Source organism: Barbus barbus (assembly GCF_936440315.1).
Source record: "Barbus barbus genome assembly, chromosome: 8".
NCBI classification, from domain to species: Eukaryota; Metazoa; Chordata; class Actinopteri; order Cypriniformes; family Cyprinidae; genus Barbus; species Barbus barbus.
Genome location: NC_136736.1, coordinates 7,577,829 through 7,600,159, shown reverse-complemented (window position 1 = coordinate 7,600,159; position 22,331 = coordinate 7,577,829). Strand labels below are relative to the sequence as shown.

General features: G+C 37.7%; 2 protein-coding genes across 4 annotated transcripts; one reads left to right on the top strand and one right to left on the bottom strand.

Moving 5' to 3' along the window:
* The first annotated feature begins 19 nt into the window (after positions 1-19).
* LOC306873468 (von Willebrand factor A domain-containing protein 7-like) lies at positions 20-15,517 on the top strand. The gene is made up of 16 exons (XM_079422785.1): positions 20-147; positions 240-442; positions 887-1,159; positions 1,556-1,649; positions 2,052-2,171; positions 2,256-2,442; positions 3,449-3,609; positions 3,824-3,936; positions 4,621-4,737; positions 9,321-9,539; positions 9,727-9,859; positions 9,948-10,100; positions 12,186-12,272; positions 12,364-12,632; positions 12,729-13,019; positions 14,608-15,517. Exons 2-16 carry the CDS (start codon positions 251-253, stop codon positions 15,130-15,132), a joined length of 2,934 nt encoding a protein of 977 aa, XP_079278911.1. The 5' UTR covers positions 20-147; positions 240-250; the 3' UTR covers positions 15,133-15,517.
* Positions 15,447-20,930, bottom strand: LOC306873469 (uncharacterized protein). 3 transcript variants are annotated; one of them, XM_079422786.1, is made up of 8 exons: positions 20,551-20,930; positions 20,309-20,427; positions 19,091-19,193; positions 18,743-18,840; positions 18,554-18,656; positions 18,031-18,122; positions 17,325-17,382; positions 15,447-17,191 (listed from the first exon to the last, which is right to left on the bottom strand). In XM_079422786.1, the coding sequence occupies exons 1-8, from the start codon at positions 20,813-20,815 to the stop codon at positions 16,401-16,403; spliced, it is 1,629 nt and encodes a 542-aa protein (XP_079278912.1). In that variant the 5' UTR covers positions 20,816-20,930; the 3' UTR covers positions 15,447-16,400. The 3 variants fall into 3 exon arrangements, with proteins under 3 accessions (XP_079278912.1, XP_079278913.1, XP_079278914.1); XM_079422787.1 differs by having other exon boundaries at positions 20,324-20,427; positions 20,551-20,923; XM_079422788.1 differs by having other exon boundaries at positions 20,362-20,427; positions 20,551-20,917.
* Between the last annotated feature and the right edge of the window lie 1,401 nt (positions 20,931-22,331).

Sequence of the window (22,331 nt, the reverse complement as noted above, 5' to 3'; positions counted from 1 at the left end):
AGTAAAACCTGTTTGAGGCACATTCATTCATTTAAGGGCCACCTTCAAGACTGATATATAATGTAGGGTAGAACGATTTACAGTATAATTGTGCATGACGTGGACAACCAGCAGAGAATCCTCTTCAGGCTGCTATCAAGAATTGAGGTATAAGAGCCATTTCATAATATTTAATTTATTTGTCTTTAAGTTTGTGATTATGCATATCTTATTGTTTTATTTGTTAATTTATTTTTCAGATTAAGCCATAATGACTCAAAGTTCGCTCTATAAAATTATCATCCTCTTTGTCATTCTGCACAATGAAGAAAGGTCTCTGGCTTTCAAGGTTCTCCTAACTAATTCCATTACTCACCAAGAAATAACGCAAAAAGCAATTTTACAAACAACAGCAGAAGTCTGTAAGGCTCAGGCACTTCAACAAGGAAAAGATTTTGTGCTGGTGGGTGAAGACAGGAGTCATTATTTTGTTGTGATTATGAAGTTGATTCATTAACTTCAAAAACTGCTTGTTTTTTACATTTTGAGGGTATAAATAAATTACTACATTAGAAATACACATTATAACAACATATTTAAAACATTGTAAGCTGGAAAGGTCGCTGGGCTAAAAATTACTGAATTGAATTTTCTTTTACCAACTTTTTTTGAACTTGCAAATTCATGTCATACTAAAGACCAAACTCACAGGTGTATGCACAGGTCCATTTTTCTAGTGGCATGCACAACAGTGAATATGCAAATGATTGAATATTAAAAAAGAAGGACCTCGATGCAACAAATGTGTCTATCCATTCATTTTTACGAATGAAGACTGCGAGAGACATACAATCTATTCAAAAAGAAAGTACTTCATGTCAGTGTTTGCATGTCTTTTCTGTTTCAGCCAAGCGTATTGACAGTTGAGTCTCTTACAAAAGCTTGCTCAGCTCCGGCATCAGCCAAAGGTTTCCAACAAGCCATAAGTAGAGTTCGCAATGAAAATGCCTGGGTTGATGGAAAATATTTGACGAGTGCAAGACACCACTTTGATAGCGAGACTTTTTTGAAGGGTCGGGACCTTATCACAGAAGGTGTCAAAGCTGTTAAAGCTGCTGCTCAACAGGGTAATTATGAAACAGCAAGAAACCGGTTGGGTGAGGCTCTACATACTCTACAGGTGAGTCAATAGAAAGAACTAAATCATTTGTTCCAGGCTTTTCATGACTTTTGTAGACACAGACAAATATATAAAAGAAGGGTTAAAAGATTTAGCAGACCCCACACAACCAAAGACTATGCAAATTGATTGATTAAAGCAATGGTTCAACCAAAAATGAAAATTATGCCATAATTTAATCCCTCTCATGTCATTCGAAAGCTGTATGACTTTCTTTCTGTTCTCAGAGCTATATAGACTTGGCAAACTGCAAGAAACTGTCCTAAGAAACTGGTCAAAATAACGATAGACATCACATTTTTGGGTTTTTCCAATGTGATATTTTATGTGATTGAGTGTACATAAATGTGTGATCAAAACCATTTGTGTCATTGGCCTCCTTGTATGTCTTTAAAGGATTTCTACAGTCACAGCAACTGGATAGAACTGGGGAACCAGTTCCCATACTCCAACCTGATCAGACCTGATAGCCAAATAAACAACATTGCAGGTATGGCAAACAATTAAAGTGGCATTGTATATTTTTCTGTTGTTGCACTTGTTGCAAATCATTAATACATGAATGATTATTCATACAATACATATGAATACATTCATACATACAGTGATGAGTCATGAAATTTTTTTTGAATAGGTGCTTTTTAGTGGCTTTTAATTAATAGTTGAAACGATTCACTGAAATTATTCACCTAACTAAACTGAACTCACAAGTTCACAAGTTAAGGGAACACGAAACTAAATCAAATAATTGCATCAAATTAATTCAAAATGCCCCACATCCAGAATTTATGCAAATTCTCTGGCAAAACAAGCAAAAACCGTTGATTCATATGCTGTGCAAAATATCAGTTCAGAACTTTTTTTGGATTTCTATATTTTTCTATATTTAAAGAATATTCAAGACCCACTTGTAGAAACTGTGATGGAGGTAACTGTAGAAACAATATACTGGAAGACATCATACAAGAGAAAAAACTGACATCAGGATACTTTGGATTCTCCAAACCATTTGGTACTGAAATCTTGATATCCTAACAATCAGTCAATCAATCAATCAGTACAGATTAAACTAATCAATACACATTGAATATTACAGGAAAATGTAGCCACGGAACTATCTTTGACATTTCAAGTTGGTTTACACCTAAAGGTGGAATCAATAAAGATTCACGATCATCTGAGCATGGTTACCTTCATGATACTGCTGCGACAGTGGCCATCGCTGCAACCAAAGAACTCCTGGAAGACATTAGAGGTTTTTTGGGAGACTCTAACTTTTTGAGGTAGGTTTACTATTTTTCCATACTGTGTTTGAATGAATAATTACATCCGCTTTTTAATCAAATGACATGATCAGTAATTAAATGTGCCCCCGAATGACAGACCTAAGTAATTCCCACAAGAAGAACTATCAGAGAAGTTCTGGCTTACAATATGAGTGGGGTACTGTTCACAGTTCACACGACACTTTCTTGCTTTCAGCATTATATTGTGTAACTGAATGGAACAGGTATCAAAGTTTCAAAATTGACTATAAAGGCCTTTTTTTCAGTTGGCATTAACATGCCAGACTGGATCATTACCCAGTCAGAAAAAGCACATTTGCATTTGTCCACATAATATAAATGATGCATCCTAATCTGTCAGTACTGAGCATTGTAATCAATCACAGACATGTTTGTTTGAGTGCACAAACACAATGCTAATTATATTCAGTATGTGTATTGTTCACTGTGTTCACAATATTCACTGTGTATTGTTGACAGCTTCACTGATTGTTAATGGGATTTTTTGGGAGATTGCAAAAATCATTAAGTCAACACTGAACCAAAGCGATTGACAGCCTCAATTGTTATAAAGGCAGTGTAGGGGAGACCGGGGGCATAACTCACAGGTTATAAAGGTGGGCAATTGTACCACTGAAAAAATAAGTCATATTTACCCACTGTATCTCAAATAAAAGTCTACCTCAAAGTAATCAATTTACTGCTGCAGTATCTAATAATGACTACTCTGGCATCAGGACAAGCAGATCCGAATACATTCTGATCACAAACATGTTTACACTTTTCTTTTTATATGTGGACAGCATCTGGATACAGGTTGCATTTCAATGCCAACTGTAAATCGGGCAAAAATTAACAATTAAAATTAATACAGACTTAGTTGTAAAATAGATTCCTTTGGTATAGGCCTTTGAATTACATTAGTTTGGGGCTTTGCATGTAAATGCAACCTTTTCAAGCAATCATGAATACTACTTTCCTCGTTTTGGTCTTTCTCCCTTAGATTGATGGGATTTTCTCAGAATTCAGTACTGTGCTTTGCAATTGATACCACAGGCAGCATGGGAGATGACATTGATGAAGTACGACGAGTCACTTCTGACATCACTGACAAGATGAGAGACACTGTATCAGAATACATTCTGGTGCCATTTAATGACCCTGGTTAGAGACATTTTTATTACTTGTTTTAATTTATTTCACGGAGAAAATGTGTGTACCTCTGAAGAAATGACAGCTCTAAATTACTGCAAAATCTAAACTCAAGAATATAAACAACTGGTAATTATGTGTGGAAAACATTACCTGATTTACATTACCTTAGTATCTTACAATCTATAATAATATATTATTCACTGACCCTTTTGCACTCCCAAAGACTTTGGACCACTGATAAGAACAACAGATCCGGATGAATTCAAATTACAAATTAATGCCCTTCAACCACATGATGGAGGAGACACACCAGAGCTCAGCCTCTCGGGACTCAGGGTATGCATTTGAATTATATACAGTTTAATTATATTTTGTATTATTAAATGTTTGTGAACATGGGGGGGCACATGTACAGAAAACTATATGTACTATACACTATATTGCCAAAAGTATTGGGTCACCCCCTTCTAATGAACAGGTTTGACTACTTTAGTCATTTCCATGAGTACAAATCTTAATGTTTAAGCATATAATGATATTCTAGGGAATTGTGTGCTTCTAATTTTATAGCAACAGTTTGGACAGAACCCTTTTCTATTCTAACATGACAGTGCCTCTGTGTATAAGGCAAGGTTCAAAAAGACATGATTGATTCAGTCAGTGTGGAAGAACTTGACTGGTCTGCATAAAGCAAAGTCCTAATCTCAACTGAACACCTCTGGTGTGACTTTAAATGCAGACCTTGAGCTGAAAACTCATCACCAAACACCAATGACCTGTATATGGGTACACTTTAAAACTTTCAAAACTGTTGCAACAGAGATGGAAAGTTTTTTAAATACGTGAATTATGCTTCCATCTTTGTTGCCACAGTTTTGGAAGTGCCTTCTTCTGTTCTAAAGAAGGGGGCGACCCAATACTTTTGGCAATATAGTGTGTGTGTATATTGGTTAATCATTGTGTATCCTAATCAACAGACTTCAAACTATTTATTTTCTTTGTTTTGTTTTTTTCTCCCAGCTGGCTCTGACTGGTTCACCTCCCCAGTCTAAGATATTTGTTTTCACAGATGCTGATGCAAAGGACAAAGAGTTAAACAATGCTGTGTTGGCACTGATTGAAAGTACAAAGTCCGTGGTATGTATTAAATACTTCTTTTAATATTGTGGACAGAATCTATTCTGATAGAAGTCTATTCGTGGCCTAATGGTTAGAGAGTCAGACTCGTAATCCAAAGGTTGCAGGTTTGAGTCTCGGGCCGGCAGGGATTGTAGGTGGGGGGAGTGAGTGAGTGTCCAGCGCTCTCTCCACCCTCAATACCACGACTGAGGTGCCCTTGAGCAAGGCACCGAACGCACAACTGCTCCCTGGGCGCCGCAGAATAAATGGCTGCCCACTGCTCTGGGTGTGTGTTCACGGTGTGTGTGTGTTCACTGCTGTGTGTGTGCACGTTGGATGGGTTAAATGCAGAGCACGAATTCTGAGTATGGGTCACCATACTTGGCAGTATGTCACTTCACTTCTATTATGGCCAAAGGCATATATTTTGCCAATGAAACAAGCTGAATTCCTGCTCCTGCAAAGAGAATCAAGTTATAATTTCTCACCTAATACGAATGTTGAGTAAAAATAAATGTTTGTTTTAATTTTATTTTTTTACTAACTAATAAGAATAAGCAGCCTAGTCTAATGAAAATACGTCTAAATAGTACGCCAAATTTTGGCGTGCATATAATATACAGTTTTTGCGTGCTTATGATACGGAATTTGTTGGTGTGCATATGATTGACACACATTGAAGTGTGTGTGAGAGACCAAGGCAGGTGAGCGCTGTGGTAAGTGCATGCCTCCGTTTCTGTCACGTGAGGACACACTAAGCATTATTTATCTTGGCCAGGAGCTTGGTGTGTTCAGTGCTCGAGGGCTTGTGAGTGTTATCCAATGAGAAGCTCTATTCGCGTTTGTCCCTCTTCTTGAGAGATGAGTGACAAGTGTTTGTGTCTCGCGGTTTGGGTCCCGCTGTTGCTAAAGCACGGCAAAGACTCGGATCCCGCGGATAGCGCTAGAGTCGAAGAAGCGCGCTCGTCGGAGAAGCCGTGACGGTGGCATGTAAATATCATTATTTAAAACTACGAAAAGGAGACAACAAGGGAACAGGAGAAGATGGCATTCTTTCAATCTCCACAAGGACGTGTACCACAGCAGATCAACATTGTTTGTCGCGGACAACTACTGATGTATAATGCTATGTACTAATAAATGATAAGACACTTGTTGTTTGCTTTGTTTTATTTTAAATAAGGTGTAACATTAAACTATATTACAGTGCTCATAAACGCACACAAAACTCAAGTACATACAGAGGGAGGGGTTCTAGCAGACCAATCACAGCGTTTGCGGTCCGCGTAGAATTGACGTGCTGTTAGATTTTTGGAGAGGTGCACGTCAGGTACGGCGTAGGTTACGGTGCAGGCCTGTGCATCTCTGCGTAGGCTACGGCGTATAAAGAAGTATAAATTGGGCTTTAAGGGAATGTATGTCTCCGTGTTTGGAATCCTAACAGTGGTGGGCATGTTCTGCTTTCGCGTTTGTCTCAGCAAAGAGCACGCACGTTCAGTTACGCACGCATCATGATGAGTCACGGTGTCTAGGCCCAGCTCACGTTTGTTCCTATTCCCGAGGGATGCGGAACAAAGCGTTTGTGTCTTGCGGCACAGCTCTGCCGTTGCGGCGGCACAGTTTCTCACCTCGCGGTCATTGCTTTGATCTGCAAAATCCGTACACCCTCTCTAAACAGGTTATCGGCTGTCACAGATACTATTGGGTTGTTATAACGATGAAGTGTGAGCACGAAGTCGTTTCAGCCCTGATCCTGCGAGATCGTGGGGGAGCTAGCTCAGCCATGCCTCTCTAATATGCATGTTAGTGTGTGTGGAGAGCCTCACTGGGCGTGAATATATTTTAATGCTCTGTGGAGAGAGGCTTGCGAGTTTTCTCTCCTAGGGTTTTCAGCAACTAGAGTGGTTATAGGGAATGTCTCTTCCTGTGTTAAGCCGGAGTGTAGCCATCTGCGGATGGTTATGCTCCAGCCCAAGCTTACTTAGTTCTGGAATATGGCGGTCTGAGGGCAGCCATGTTCTAGCCTGGCTCCTTAACTTGGTTGGGTTCCCCTTGGCACAACTTCTCTTGATTAAACGCTGAAGTCTTTGTCTAGGAATCTGCTATTCGAGGATAGCTGTGTTCCAGCTCAAGGACTGCTTCCCTTTTAGGGGTTTTTAAATAGTGGTCTCCGTGAGCCCCTTGCATGGACTGTGCTGTCTCCCCTTCAGGGTTTTAAGTAGATGGCCCACTTCCGTGGTCTAGGCTATCTTCAGCCTTATCTGAGTGAACTGCTATTCGAGGATAGCTGTGTCCAGCCCTCTAGTGTTATGGCTTCAGCTTACATCAGGATTTGATCGCTGACTATGATGTTTGTGTGTTCGCTCTTTGGCGAATCATTTACTGAGGGTCTGGATCTTCATCTTGAGAGCTCCTGGTCAATAACACGGTGTTTTACTGGCCTACTGTGGGACTGACATGGATTGGGGACCTCCTTAGTATAACCATCTGAGGGTGGTTATATTCCAGCCATTGTTATAGCAGGACGGGCTTACCTGAATACAGCTATCTGAGGCTAGCTGTGTTCTATTGCGGTTGCGGTGAGCCCTCTTATGGAGGGGTCCCCTTTCCTAGAGCCTAGCTATCTGAGGATAGCTATGTGCTAGCTCAGTGACTGCTCCCCTTCTTAGGGGCTTTAAGTAGTGGTCTCCTTGAGCCCTTGCCTAGACAGTGCTGTCTCCCCTGCTAGGGTTGTAAGTACATAGCCCACTCTCTGTGGTCTGGGCAGCTTTGCAGGAAGGCTATCTATGAGTGTATTGTTTACTTTGGGACTGACAAGGATTGGGGTCCTCCTTAGTATAGCCATCTGAGGGTGGTTCTATTCCAGCCATTGTTATGGCAGGACAGGCTTACCTGAATACGGCTATTTTTGAGACTAGCTGTGTTCTACTGCAGTTGCGGTGAGCCCTCTTATGGAGTTGTCCAAGCTATCTGAGGATAGCTATGTGCTAGCTCAGTGATCTCTCCCCTGCTTAGGGTTTTAAGAAGCAGTCTCTTGAGCCCTTACCTAGACAGTGCTGTCTCCCCTCTTTGGGTCATAAGTAGACAGCTCACTCTTTGTGGTCTGGGTAGTTTCAGTCGGTCCCCCTTCAGGTAGCCCTTCGTAGGTACATAGCTATTTGAGGATATCTATATGCTAGCTCAGTGACAGCTCCCCTTCTTAGGGTCTTTAAGTAGCGGTCTCTTCGAGCCCTTGCCTAGACAGTGCTATCTCTCCTGCTAGGGTTGTAAGTAGATGACCCACTCTCTGTGGTCTGGGCAGCTCTGTAGGAAGGCTATCTCGGCTATGTTATTCTGGTCCACAAGCCAATCTGAGGATAGCTGTGTTCTAGCTCAGCAGCAACTCTCTTTACCTGGGATTTAAGTAGCGATCTCTTGAGCTCCTCTAGAGGCTTTCTAGTTAGCCTCTTCAGTGGTCTTGTGTATCCAGGCTAGTTTTGCTCACATAGCATAGCAATCTGAGGATAGCTGTGCTCTTAACTTGGGTGGGATGTTCCCCTTGATCTATTCGGGTTCCCCCGTTTCTGCCAAGTTTCATGAGCGGCCTGTGGCGTCAGTGGCATGGCCCCTTTCTAAGGGAAGGCTTAGGTATATTCATGTCGCTTACTTGGTGCTCTCCCACCAGGTGGACAGGCATGTGCCTCAGCATGGCATGGTTGGATTTCGTATAGAGTTCCCTAGAAGGGGAATGTCTCGGGTTACGTATGTAACATATATCATATGTACGCGAAAACATCTCTGGTTACGCATGTAACCATGGTTCCCCGAGAGGGAACGAGACGCTGCGCCCGCTTGCCATGCCTTGACAGCTAAAGTGGATGATGTATTCAGCAGGTGCCCTTTTATACTTCTGGGCACCCCGCCTATGACGGCATGGGCCATGTGGGCCGATAGATTGGTGTTGTTTCACGCATGCTTCAGACACCGGTCATGCAGGCTGCATTCCCCATAGTGCTCCCTAAGGGGCGTAGCATCTCGAACCATGGTTACATGCGTAACCAGAGACGTTTTTGCATACATATGATACACATCTACCCCACAACCCTAATCCTACCCATCGCGTAGCATATCCATGCCAAAATTAATTTTTGCGTATCAATTCCACAAGTTTTCGCTTTTTATTTGGCATACTATTTACACGCACTTTCATGAGATTGGGTAGGAATAAGAAGCAATGTATTCTAAAACATTTCTGAACAATCCTATTTTTTGTATGACTTTCTCAAAAACAAAACCACCTTTTCTATTTTGACACACTTTACACTCTGAAGATGTACATACATTTAGCTCTTGTACATGCAAGCGTTTTGTAAAAATGTGGTATTGAGTTATGTATGCTTTTCTAAATATTTGCATACTATTCTCTGATCTGAAAATAGTACATGAAAAAATAAAGAAGTCCTCATAAGAGTGTTGGTTACTCATTGGTTGATTGGTTACACATTTATTTGTATATTATTTTTTATGATTTGGTAGTTCTGTTTTTGATATTATTTGGTAGGTCTAAATAGACGAGTTGCTAAACTGTATAAGTCAATAAAGCACATGCTACTTTTTTATAGGTTAACTTCATGTTGACTAACAGTCTTGCTGCTCGCCGGAGAAGGAGCGAGGATCCGAATCAGGGCCAGAGTCAGTATTACTCCACCAGGATCTCCAATCCCTTAAATCAGGTCTATTTGGATTTGGCTCTGGCCTCTGGAGGACTGGCGATTGAGGTCACCAAAGCAACGCTTCCTCAAGCCACCAGCATTATAGCGGATGCCTCCACATCTGCTCTAGTAATGAAATCAATATCTCAAAACTTTCATACAGTGTAGTAGTCGTATTTAGTTTTTCACAGTCACATAGTTGAATAAGAATCCTCACCATCCACAATAGTGAAGAATATGTTTTTAAAAATGTGTTTCATTGAGATTTTAAGTATACAAAATCAGTATGCATACAACATTTTCTCCGTGTCTTCAGGTAACTGTTTTCCAAACTGTAAGGAACCCAGGAAAAGCAGAAGCCTTCTCTTTCATTGTGGACTCCTCACTGAAAAATATGACAATCTATATTACAGGAAATTCTTTAGCGTTCAACATCACAAGCCCATTAGGTGCGTAAACAAATATTGAGCACGGTATTGCAAATAAATTATATTTATTATCAATGATCTGTTTTGATGGCATTATTTACCTCCACAGGGGATTCTCAGACCAGTGAAGAATTAAGTGGAAAACTGGGGTTGGTTGAGCATGTGGGCAACCTTTACATAGTGCGTCTGACTATCCTTGATCCAGTAGGCCTTTGGAATATTAACATTAGCTCATTACAGTCCTACACCATCAAAGTCCTTGGTAACTTTTTTTCTCTCTCATACATTTACAAATGTCAACAAGGCACAAGTGGTACAGTATACATATATATATAAATACATATGTAAAAATGTTATACTGTAAATGCATTTACAAGGTAAACAGAACTGAAATCATTAATACAGTATTTTTACTGTAAGTTAGATTTTTATTTACAGTGTAGTTCACCCAAAAAGTATTTTCTGTCATCATGTATTTACTCTTTCTGACACTGTTGCTTCCTGTAAGTTTTGTAATGCTTTGAAAGTGAAATGTCCAGTAAGTGGTGCTAAAGGAAACATTTTATTTCATTGGTTGGACATATCTATGAAGTTCAGAAATGAAATGTCCAGTGAGTAGCACTAACAGGTTAATGCTCTATTGAGTTTTAAAATAAAAGTAGGCCTTAACAAAGACAATCGTGACATAAAGATGCATTTGCTGAAGCAACCATTCCATTTTATCTTACTTCTACAAGTCTTTTAGCTCTTTTATCATGACTTGTTTTTCAGGTGACTTGTACCCAAGCACTTTGCATCAAAGAGCAATTCTGTAAGCAAGTTTACTACATCAAAAAAGCCATAAATACAGTATGGAGATGGTTTATATGATGCAAATGTTAAACTGTACAACAAAGTTTATTGAGGTTATAAAACTTATAGGGTTTTGAGGTCATAGCAGTATTGTGCAGGGAACATGCAAGTGCAAGGGGAAAAAAAATCTTTATTAATCGATAATCAGCCCCGTAATCATAATTTATTTGAAAATGAATAGATTGAAGTTAGTACTTTACTGCCGCTAGTGTTGATTTCAATTGGAAACTACAGTCAGTTGTATATAGGCCTACAATGTAACCGGTTTGAGTTCTGCTGAATAAAAAATAATAATAATAAAAAGTACTGTAGGTAAAGGCACATTTTTCCAGTCTTGAGCTTTCAGGTTCGGAATTACATGACGGTAAACAAATGAAGACACTGTCTGGATAATAAGCAAGTACTTCAGATTTTTGGATTGAATCATTATTGGGACTAATATGTTTCTGGTGTGTTGTATATTTGCCAACAATTCTTTGAAACCCTAACTGATGCAGTGTGTAGCTTTTTATTTCTCAAACAGCTATGTTGGAAGGTTAATTTTGTGCCCAAATTGTGAAATAGTGGTTCAATGAGCATGAGGAACCATTTTCATACATGAATTTGGTAACAGAGTCGTGACCTTAACCCTACTGAAAGTCGACTTTACAAAGTGGTTTGACATTCAAATTGCCAATATAAGATGTCAGCCAAAAAATTTATGCAACTCTTAAAGGAAGTAACTGTTGCAAGTGTGCCACTTTTTTTTTTTGTACAGGCAGGGTAAATTTGACTCCAGCACATCCCAAAGACTTTCAATGGGTTAAGGTCAGGACACTGTGCTGACCAATCTTTTACAGATTGAGGTTGATGACTCTTGTCATTGTCATGCTGGAATATGTACATGGGTACGTCATGGATACGACAACATGGTTGTCACGGTCTTGCTGTGTTTTGATATTTGTCTTGTTTCCTGTTTGTCATTAGCAGTTTTCCGCTTGTGATTGGGAACACCTGGTATAGTTGGGCTGCAGATATTTAAATGTCCGTTTTACTAACTAGCGGTGTGTGTGGAGTTGTTCTGTTGTTTTTTCCTTGCTTTTGCAGGATTGGGCACAGGTGGCAGGTGTCCTTGGCTTGGAACGTCTCCACCAGATCCTCACTGACTTCTTCTGTGGAGAACTTCTGCGTTTTTGATTGTTTTCTTTATTTTCTTTAGTTTTTCCCCTAGAGACTTATAATAATATATTTTTTTTAAACATTTCATTTGTGATAGCCTTCTTTTGTTGCAGTTGTGAGTCGAACAGTAACAATGGTTGACAGAGAAATAAGAAAGCTACACACTGAATTAGGGTTATAAAAATAATTTTTGGCAAACATAAAATATGCCAGAATCATAATAATAGCTGCAAAAACGATCCAGTCTGAAATTATTAAAGTATTTGCTTATTTAAATCGGATGGAACCTTTTTTGATCAAGAAGTATATCTCTTTAATTTACTTACTGAATTACCAGGTCAAAGTGACATTGACTTCCTGTTCAACTTTGTGGAGCTAAGTGATGGCGCTCATTCGGGCTACAGTGAATTAAGCGGCAGACCAAGTGAGTGAACATAAAGCATAGCCTATAACAATAAGCAACTTATGCAACAACTCATATTTTTACTCTCTCTATTGCTCTTTCTCTGTTACAGACAGTAACGTCACACTACTGCTTACCGTCATGGGTGGGGAGTCTGTTACCCCCACAGAGGTGGCTCTTGTGGAAGCATCAGGATCCCAGATTATTATTGGAACCCTAGAAAAAATTGCAGATGGGGATTTCTTAGTCACAATGAACAGTGTCCCAGCAGGAGAATTTGTTGTCCGTGTGATGGGGGAGAGGACTTCTTCACGCTCATCAAATGATCGGTTTCAGAGACAGTCCGTCACTCAACACAGAGCTTCCAGTTTGGTTATTACGGTAAGATCAGGCTTTCTAACAGTCAAAAAATACTCTGACATAGTATTTTTCTCAAACTATACTTATAACTATTCATCACACTATTTATACACTTAGGCTTGGACAGATGAGGTGTGGGAGCCTGGCAAGACATTGAGCATACCTTTTACGGTAGTATACAATGGCTCTGATCAGCTGAATATTGATGCCAGGAATGACCGTGGGTTTGCCATAGAATTTCCCAGCACCATGTCCGCTGAAAGTGGGATGAGTGCAAATAGCACAGTAAATCTAACTGCACCCTCAGACACCCCTTCAGGCACTGAAGTGACTCTCACTATTGAGGCAGAAACATCAGGCAGAAGTGATTTCAACTATGCTGTGCTTAAGCTTACAGTTGTTTCTCCGGTAACCATCTATCTAAAATATGCATTTCTGAATAATGTTATATTAAAGGGGCCATATGATGTGATTTCAAGTTTTAATTTCTCTTTGGAGTGTTACAAGCATAGATAAGATCCCTGAAGTTGCAAAGACTCAAGTCTCAAAACCAAAGAGATATTCTATATTTGTAGTGTTACAAGCATAGATAAGATCCCTGAAGTTGCAAAGACTCAAGTCTCAAAACCAAAGAGATATTCTATAAAAGTTCAGACTCGACCATGCCCCCCTAAAATGTCTCTTTCAAACACCCCCCCACGTCACGATGTGGGAAGATTTGCAAAACACTGCCCAAATGTATACGCAAAGAAAGAAGGCGGACCTATTATTCTCGCTGTAGTATTGCTGCTGATGCCGGCGCCATGTCGTGGAGACGCTGTGTTTCATTGTGAAAGAGAAAGTACTTTGTTTGGGCTTCCAAAAGAGGACACAACTAGAAATCAGTAGTTAAGTTGTATTTACAACACTGTTCCAGAACAGTTCAACCCAAATATTAGAGTGTGTGCATTTTACGGAGGACTATTTCCTGAACCTGTGAGTAGCCTGCTAGCTGTCGTCGCGCCGGGACATGGCATCACAATACGGTGAGGGGCGTAACATTTCCGTCTCACGCTTGAGGTATTCGGCCAATCACAACACACTGGATAGCTGGCCAATCAGAGCACGCCTAGCAGAACGATGAGCTTTGTAAAAATCGACACGTTTCAGAAAGGCGGACCATAGAGGAGCAACAATAATGTACAGTATGTGGAAAATAATGTGTTTTTGAACCTTAAACCGCATAAACACATTGAATTACACCAAATACACAAAATAATATTCTTTTTAGCAACGTCATATGACCCCTTTAAGCAAAAATATTTGAGAACACAAATAATATAACAAAAATAATGGACCATAAATCTGAAATGTAAATGTAATATTTTTTCCATGAAAGTCTGGGGTCAGTAAGATTTTTAATAAGAAATTAATACTTTTATTAAGCAAGGAAAATCTTGATCCATATGAAATCGATCAAAGTTGAAATCACAAAGACATTTATAATCAAACAAAGATTTCTATTTCTGTTCATCCAAGAATCCTGAAAACAAATGTATCCATATTTCCACCCAAATACTAAACAGCTGCTTTCAGCACTGTTAACAATAAGAAATGTATCTTGAATAGCAAATCACAATATTAGAAATCTAGAATGGTTTCTGAAGGATCATGTGACACTGAAGACTGGAGTAATGGCTGCTGAAAACTCAGCTTTGCCATCACAGGAATAAGTCACATTCTAAAATATATTACAATAGAAAGGAGATCTTTTAAATTGTAACATTTGACAATATTACAGTTGTACTGTATTTTGACCAAATACATGCTGCCTTGGTAAGCACACAATCATTTTTTTTTTTTAAATCATGATAAAAATCCTACCAACCCCAAACGTTTGAACAGTAGTGTGCAAACATATATTTTTAACATGCAAATCTATATATCGGTTAGTTTTTTATTACAGTCAAGTAATAAATTATTCAATAATAAATAAAATATTTTTTTCCCTCACAAGATTACAGACTTCACCTCTCCAGTCTGTGAGATTATTAGTGTAAATGCTAACTGCTCAGGCAACTGTAGCCTGTCATCATGGAATCTCTCAGCCAACCTTACAGATGGAAATGGGACGGGTATCATGTCTGTGACTCTGCGTCAGGGCCTTGGAACCCTCAACACAAGCACCACAATTGGAGATGGAGGCGTAAACGTCACTTCTGTGTTCTACAGTGCCTCTTGTTGTTCTGAAGTAATGGAACTGGTTGCTGTAGATGGAGCTGGAAATGTTGGTATATGCTCAAGGTCAGTAACATCTGCTGTCACCACCACACCCAACACCTCCATGTCTACTGCTTCTACAACAAACAGCATGACTACAGTGACAACAGCAACATCAGCTACAACTAGAGCAACGACAACAGTAACTTCCTCTCCCTCCACTAATGCCACAACTGACAGTGCTGGACACCATTTTTATCCACCTATCAGTTTTTGGGTTAGTGTGGGAGCCATTTTGCTTTTCCAAGTATTATGGTTGTAACGGTTTTATTATTGCCTTAACACTAACATTCTATCACCCTTGCCAAACATTTTTTGAAATTATCAACACAGAGTCTGTGGTTTGACTAAATTTTTATGAACACTTGATTTAATATGTATACCTAAGATAATCGTAATTTCAGATCTGAATTTAGGTTGATGGATTAAATAGATTGCTTTTGAACAGACAAATGGTGATGGTATTATAACTTACTGACAATTTTAATACAAATGAAAAGGGGCATTTGTATTAAATTATTACTTTGTATTAAATTTGTATTTATGAAAAGGGGCAGTTTTTTTTTTTTTGCAATTTATAGATTAAGCTGTTTTTATAAACTTTAAAATGTATGGCAATTATATTAAATTTACTATATTCAATACTGCTTAATGGGTTTTGAATTATTGTTTTAGTGAACAAAAAAACAACAGCTGGGTATAACTTTACTAATGCTAAAGAACAAAGTCATAAATGTGAATAATCATGAAATTTCTCACGCTGACATGTGGGTTGAACGTCTTTTCAAACATTGAACAAGAACTTCAACTATAACCAGGCTTAACCAATCACAGCTTCTAAAAATAATAGAACAATTATTCACCATAAATGGACAACTGTAAATCAGAAATTACACAGTAGTTTTAATGAAGACAAAGTAACCTATACTAGAATAATATTTGAGAACCACATGTCATTTTCTATGCAATGATCTGAGATCCTTTGCTGAAGGTGCATGAATTTATTAACATTTAGCAGTCTTTTAAGTTAAATGTGTACAAAAATCTTTCACACTTCTTCAAATTAATGTAGAGATAATATTTAAAAATTGGGTTATAAAAGCTTGTTTTTCATCATGTGTCATCTACTGTAAGCTACATTGCAATATAGCTAAGAATAAAAATACAACATGAAACCTAAATTGCAACCAGTGTTCTTCAGAAATCTGATGTATTTCCCAGTGAAACAATGAGACAAAGTGTAGGGACTTTTTTTTTTAACTATTAGGGATTGCTTGGATCATCAAAAGCGGGCGTTTCAGAAAGGAACCAGGTGGTTTGCAGGAAGTAGTTAATGTTAACCACCAAAAAAAGAAACCATTTACATTATTACACTTGATAAAAGACTTTGTCTTTTTGGAATAATGTGCACCAATGTATATTCCATTCCAATGCAATCAGCCACAAGAACACAGCAGTATTAAAATCTATGTAAATTAATATTTAAATTAATGATAGTTACCAATGTGACTATTCTCTACCTTGTGAAGTCTAGAATTCCCCAGTAGACAAACACATTCTCTGTTGGTGTTTCACCAAAATATACTTGTGAGCAAACATTCGTCCACATCGATCGCAACCAAAAGGCTTCTCACGTGTGTGGATCCTCATGTGTGTTTTGAGGTTTGAAGACTGGTTGAACATTTTCCCACAAAGGTTACAGCCATAAGGCTTTTCTCCGGTGTGAACAGTCACATGTTTTTTTAGGTTACTTTGATCTGCGAACTGCTTGCCACAGTGCACGCATCTGAATGGTTTTTCTCCTCTGTGGATGCTATGGTGTCTCTTGAGACTAGACGCCTGACTAAATCGCTTACCGCAGAGTGTACAGTGGTGAAGCCTCTCCCTGTTATGAAGTTTTTGATGCAAGAGGAGAGTGCTGGGTTGAGAGAATGCTCTTCCACAATGTTTACACACAAACTTGTCTTTCCTTAACATCTGAGGCGAGTCTGACTGTTTGAAAGAAAAGCACGGCGTGAAAGGGGACCGCTCAGATTGAGAAATGACATTACCTTCATCGCCAGGTGTTAAATGGCCTTCCATATCAGGCATAGACAAGCCATTAGAGTCCATTGGGGTTGCATAGGAACACGTGGGATCTGTGCTCCCTTTGTACATCAAAAACTGATTCACAGAAGGTCCTCCATTGCATTCAGATTCAGCAAAGGAGGCATGATTTGTGGTTCTGTTAAATCTCCTGGAAACCCATGAGGGATAGGAAGGGACAGGCTGCAGGTTAGTCCCTGCATCGCCCTCACAATGTCTCTCAATTCTAGTTTCACCTGTTTGGAAATACAACATGCTTAAATGGAAACTAGTAAGCAATAAAAAAAAAAGAGCCATTACTGTATTTAGTAATTATGTCAGTTATAACAAGAATTTTCTAGTTACTACTTAGTAAATGTGCATCTTCACCCATTTCATTCATTTCTGGGTTTTCGTCCTCAAGGAGATCAGGTTGCATTCCATTGGACTGCCAGAGGAACAGATTATTGATGGTGAATTTTATGATTTTTAATGTTGAAGGCAATTTAGCAGAAAATTGTCTGTATTCTAGACATACTATCTCATTACCATGAAATATTAAAACCGAATATGATTTGCTGGTAATACTTTACAATAAGGTCCCATAAGTTAATATTAATGCATCAAGCAAAACTGTTAGATGTTAGTTAATAAATATACAACTGTTCATGTTTGAAATCGATAGTACATGTCACAAATAATAAAAAAAAAATAAAAAAACACACCGTAAACACACAATGTAACATTGAAAAAAAAAAAACATGACATTTTGAAGCAAAAGCTGAAATGGTATTTTCTTGTAACAAACTCCTCCAATAATCTTTATTTTTGTTTTACTTTTGATTTTAATAATGTACTTCTAAATTATATTAATAAATGCTTTAGAAGTATTGATCATTGTCAGTTCATGTTAAATCTGAATATAACTAGACCACAACAAACAAGCTTCCTAGGAATAGGTAACAATATTAATCCTACGTGAACAAAAAAGGGAAGCAGTATGCAAACTGTTGCTGCTGGAGAAAAACGGTGAGTCTGTCATGAGCCTGATTTGTAAAGAAACACAGGTGTGTTCAAATGTATCTCTCATACTAACCTCTTGATGGCAGTGCTGGACCGTGTCCTGGTCTATGAAGTTATCCCTGCGGACTATTTCAAAAACTCCTGCACTCCTGTACTGTGTGTTGTCTTACCAGGAAAGCAAATTGTAAAAATAAAACATGGTAAACAAGGATGAATTTGAATTTTCATCTCAATAGCCATTCAAAAGTTTCTATTCTTTAGAAGTTCCATTCTAAAGTTTTAATTATTTTCACTGGAAAAGAAATGTAAAATAAAATATGCAATAAATAGATACAATAAATAACACTATCATTAATACTATAATTTTAATGTTTGACAATTTATGAATCTATTCCACAATATATTACCAGATAAGCAATTAGAAATCAAATAATGTTTGATTTCTAATTACTTATCTGGATTAATTTAAAATCCTCACACTGATTTTGCCATACATATTGCTGGGGTACAACTAAAACAAACTAATGTTAAAAATAACAAAATACACACACGCATATACACACACACAAACATTAAATACAGTACACCGTACTTACGGTTTTCAGCAGTCTCTGTTTCCCTTTCTGACTGTTCACACCTCATGCTGTCAGGTCTCTCCTCTTTAATAATGAGAACATCTGGCTCATCCTCCACTACAGACTGATAACAAGCACAATGCTGCCATGACTCCTGATACATTATTAGTGGTCAGCTGAGCTCACTGATTGAGAAATGCAGTTTATTACCTCTTGATGGCAGTGCTGGACTGAGTTCTGGTCGATTAAGTTTTCGCTGTGGACTGTTATAAAGACTCCTGCACTCCTGTACTGGCTATCATCTTTACCTGCAACATGGATGTACCAGTACACACACACACATAAAATGCAAAATGTCCATATGTAATATGTGTAATAAAATACTAAAAGAGTTTTCTTTGCATAATTAACATACATTTGTTTATTTGTGAATATAACATTATTATTTGATTGGATCATTTCTCCTTTAAAAGCCATATTTTGCCATTTTGTTAACATTAACTGATCTGACGACTAGGTTATGCACATATTAACTAAAATAACTTACACCATACTCACGTTTTTCAGTAGTCTCGGTTTCTCTTTCTGACTGTTCACACCTCATGTTGCCAGGTCTCTCTTCTTTAATAAGGAGAACGTCTGGCTCGTCATCCTCTACAGACTGATAAAAAGCACAACGTTGTTATGGTTCCTGAGAGTAAATGTTTATGGGACAAAATCTGTTTCTGAACAGTTACAATAAGTGGTCAACTGACATGGGTTGTTCAATGGCCTATGCCAGCATATCCAGATATGTACACCACCGTTCAAAATTTTAGGTCAGTCAGTACGATAAAAAAAACAAAAAAACAAATAAATTAATACTTTTATTGAACAAGCATGCATTATATTGATAAAAATGACAAGAACATTTACAGTATTACAAAAGATTTCTATTTGAAATAAATGCTGTTCTTTTGAATGTTTCTTGAGCACCAAATCAGCATATTAGATATAGTCATGACTAAAAATATCGGCAACCTTGGTAAATATGATCACAGGCAGCTGTGAAAATTAATCTGCATTGTTAACTCTTTCGATCTTTTATTTAAAAATAAATAAATAAATAAAAATCACAAAATTCTAACCTTTCATTGGATAATAAGATGACAAAATACACGTTGGACACAATTATTGGCAGCCCTAGAAATTCTTATGAGTAAAATATCTCTGAAGTATATTCCCTACAATTTTGAGCACTCCGGGGTGATTATGAACATGAAATTATCCAGCCATGGCTTCCTGTTTCACAGAAATATAAATAGGAGGGAAAACAAAGCCCAAATCCCCTTAATCAAATCTGCAGCAACTGCGTGATGCTATCATTTCAATATGGACCAACATCTCTGAGGAATGTTTCCAACATATTGTTGAATCTATGCCACGAAGAATTTAGGCAGTTCTGAAGGGAAAAGGGGGTCCAACACGGTAGCAAGTGGCCAGTGAGTGTGTATATGCATGTATGTATTATATATATATACATATATATATATATATATATATATAACTAAATAATATCATTGAAATGCAAAAAGAGACGAACTCTGTGATAAATGGGGAAGTATCAGCACTGTAGCAAGACCGCTTTGAGTGCTGTAAGCTAACGTTACTGAACAAAGCAAAAGGTTCAGTTTACTGTTAACTGTTCATTAGTTTCTCGTTTGAAGGGTACAAAACACGAGGACAAAAGTGATGAGTGCAAACTTTTAAAGATTAAGGCAAAGAGATACCCCCTACACTGTTTTTGCAGACCTTGTCTAGTCTTTCGGGTTGAAGATGCGAGACTTTACCGGAGCGAGCTTCATCTTCATCCCTACCCTCATTACACAGCGAAGCAATTTTCACACTAATTCGCCCTGGAAACAAGCATACAAGTTCTCCATTAGAAATTAATAAGTTATAATAGTGACTTTTAATATAATGGAATCAATCCGACATCACTATTGTCAAAATAACAATGACCATAATCACCCCTTTACCTGATGGTCTTTCGTGAACACCTGTTTTTGTCCAGGCAGGCGATTCGTTTCTCAGTTTGTGCGCTCTTCTATAAAACGAATCCCGGATTTCTAGCACTTTCAGTTTCTTTTTAAGGAGGTTATTCTCCTTTTCAGTTTGAGATATTTCAAGCTGTAATTCGGTATAGCTGTCCTCAACAAGTTTGCAGATTTCTGCCACAGCGGCGTTTGCAAGTACTTCCATAACTGAAGCGATTTGCGTCTGAAACGTTATAATATTTGCCATTGCGTTGGAATCTATTTAAATTAAGCTCCTTTAATAATAGTGAATCAGTCCATCCAACACGGGTCAAGAGCTCTGTCCAAACGCGAAGCTGACCAATGAGTCGACAACATCCGCCTTTGCTTTTTAAAATAAAAGCTCTCATGCTACCAAGCAATAAAATAAAAAAAACACATTTGCCATATATATATATATATATATATATATATATATATATATATATATATATATATATATATATATATATATATATATATATATATATATATATATATATTTACTTTAGCACAGTATAACTGAGTGAACATCGCGCTTCAGAATATATAGTATATATATATTATATATATATATATATATATATATATATATATATATATATATATATATATATATATATATATATATATATATATTCAGTTAGTTAGTTGGTTTTAATATTTATAATATTTAGCTAGTTGTGTGTGTATATGTATATGTGTGTGTCAGTGTGTGTGTGATGTATTTATATATACATATCTATGAATCTAAAACCCTAAGAATTCACAACATTTTTTTACAATAGTACTCTCATTATAACGTTATGTATATGACAGTTGTTATTAATGTTCTGCATTTCTGTTTTGAACTGCACACGCTGAAGATGACCAGCAGAATGAAGCTTTTGATAGCAGGCTTGTAATCAATGGGATTTAACTCATCATTTATCTCATATAGAGTACGTTTCGTTATTTATACAACATAACGTAAATATAAAGACTCTCAGGAAATGCCCCGAAGCCGCTTGAACGTGTCTGCGTGGCTCTGAATGAACTCTTGTGGATGCGTTCTTATGCAACAACGTGCAGAAACACGGCAACTAACTATTCACAGAGTTTTATTATAACAGTGTTCTCACTATAATTGTTATGGCAGTCCCAGTCATAGTTATTAATATTCTGCATTGTTGTACAGGGCTCTCAAGTCTCACGCATTTCAACCAGTTCACACCTTTCTCATGCTGAGAAGGGATAACTTGTTTCGCTATAAGTACAATTATTAGATGAGGGAATACGGAGGTAAGTTCTCTGCTGAGTTCATAGCTGTCTCGAGTTATACCGAGTTAAATGCCACATACCAGGCAATCAGAAATTAGGATGCTGTTGTTTCCGTTTAAATTACGCGTTTCTGACTCAAGTTCGTTCGTTACTAAGCAACATGGATGCGCGCGCACATGGAGTGTAAGTTGGAAGAGAAAGATCCGATGAATGCTGTAGGTAACCCCTCAATCCGTGTATCATTCGTCCTTTCCATTTTCAATTGATAAATGAAAATCAAAAAATTAAAATTTGATAGTTTTTTTTTGTTATTTGATTTTAAATCAGAAACGAAAAATTAAAATTGTCTTGTATTTCATATTTTAAAATTTCGTTTTGGATCAAAAATACAAAATTGAAAAGGGTCCACACAACAGAATCTGTTTTTAATATTTAATTGCTGGTCCTGGGTTGTGCGTCACCCGGAAATTTTTCTGCGAGCAAAT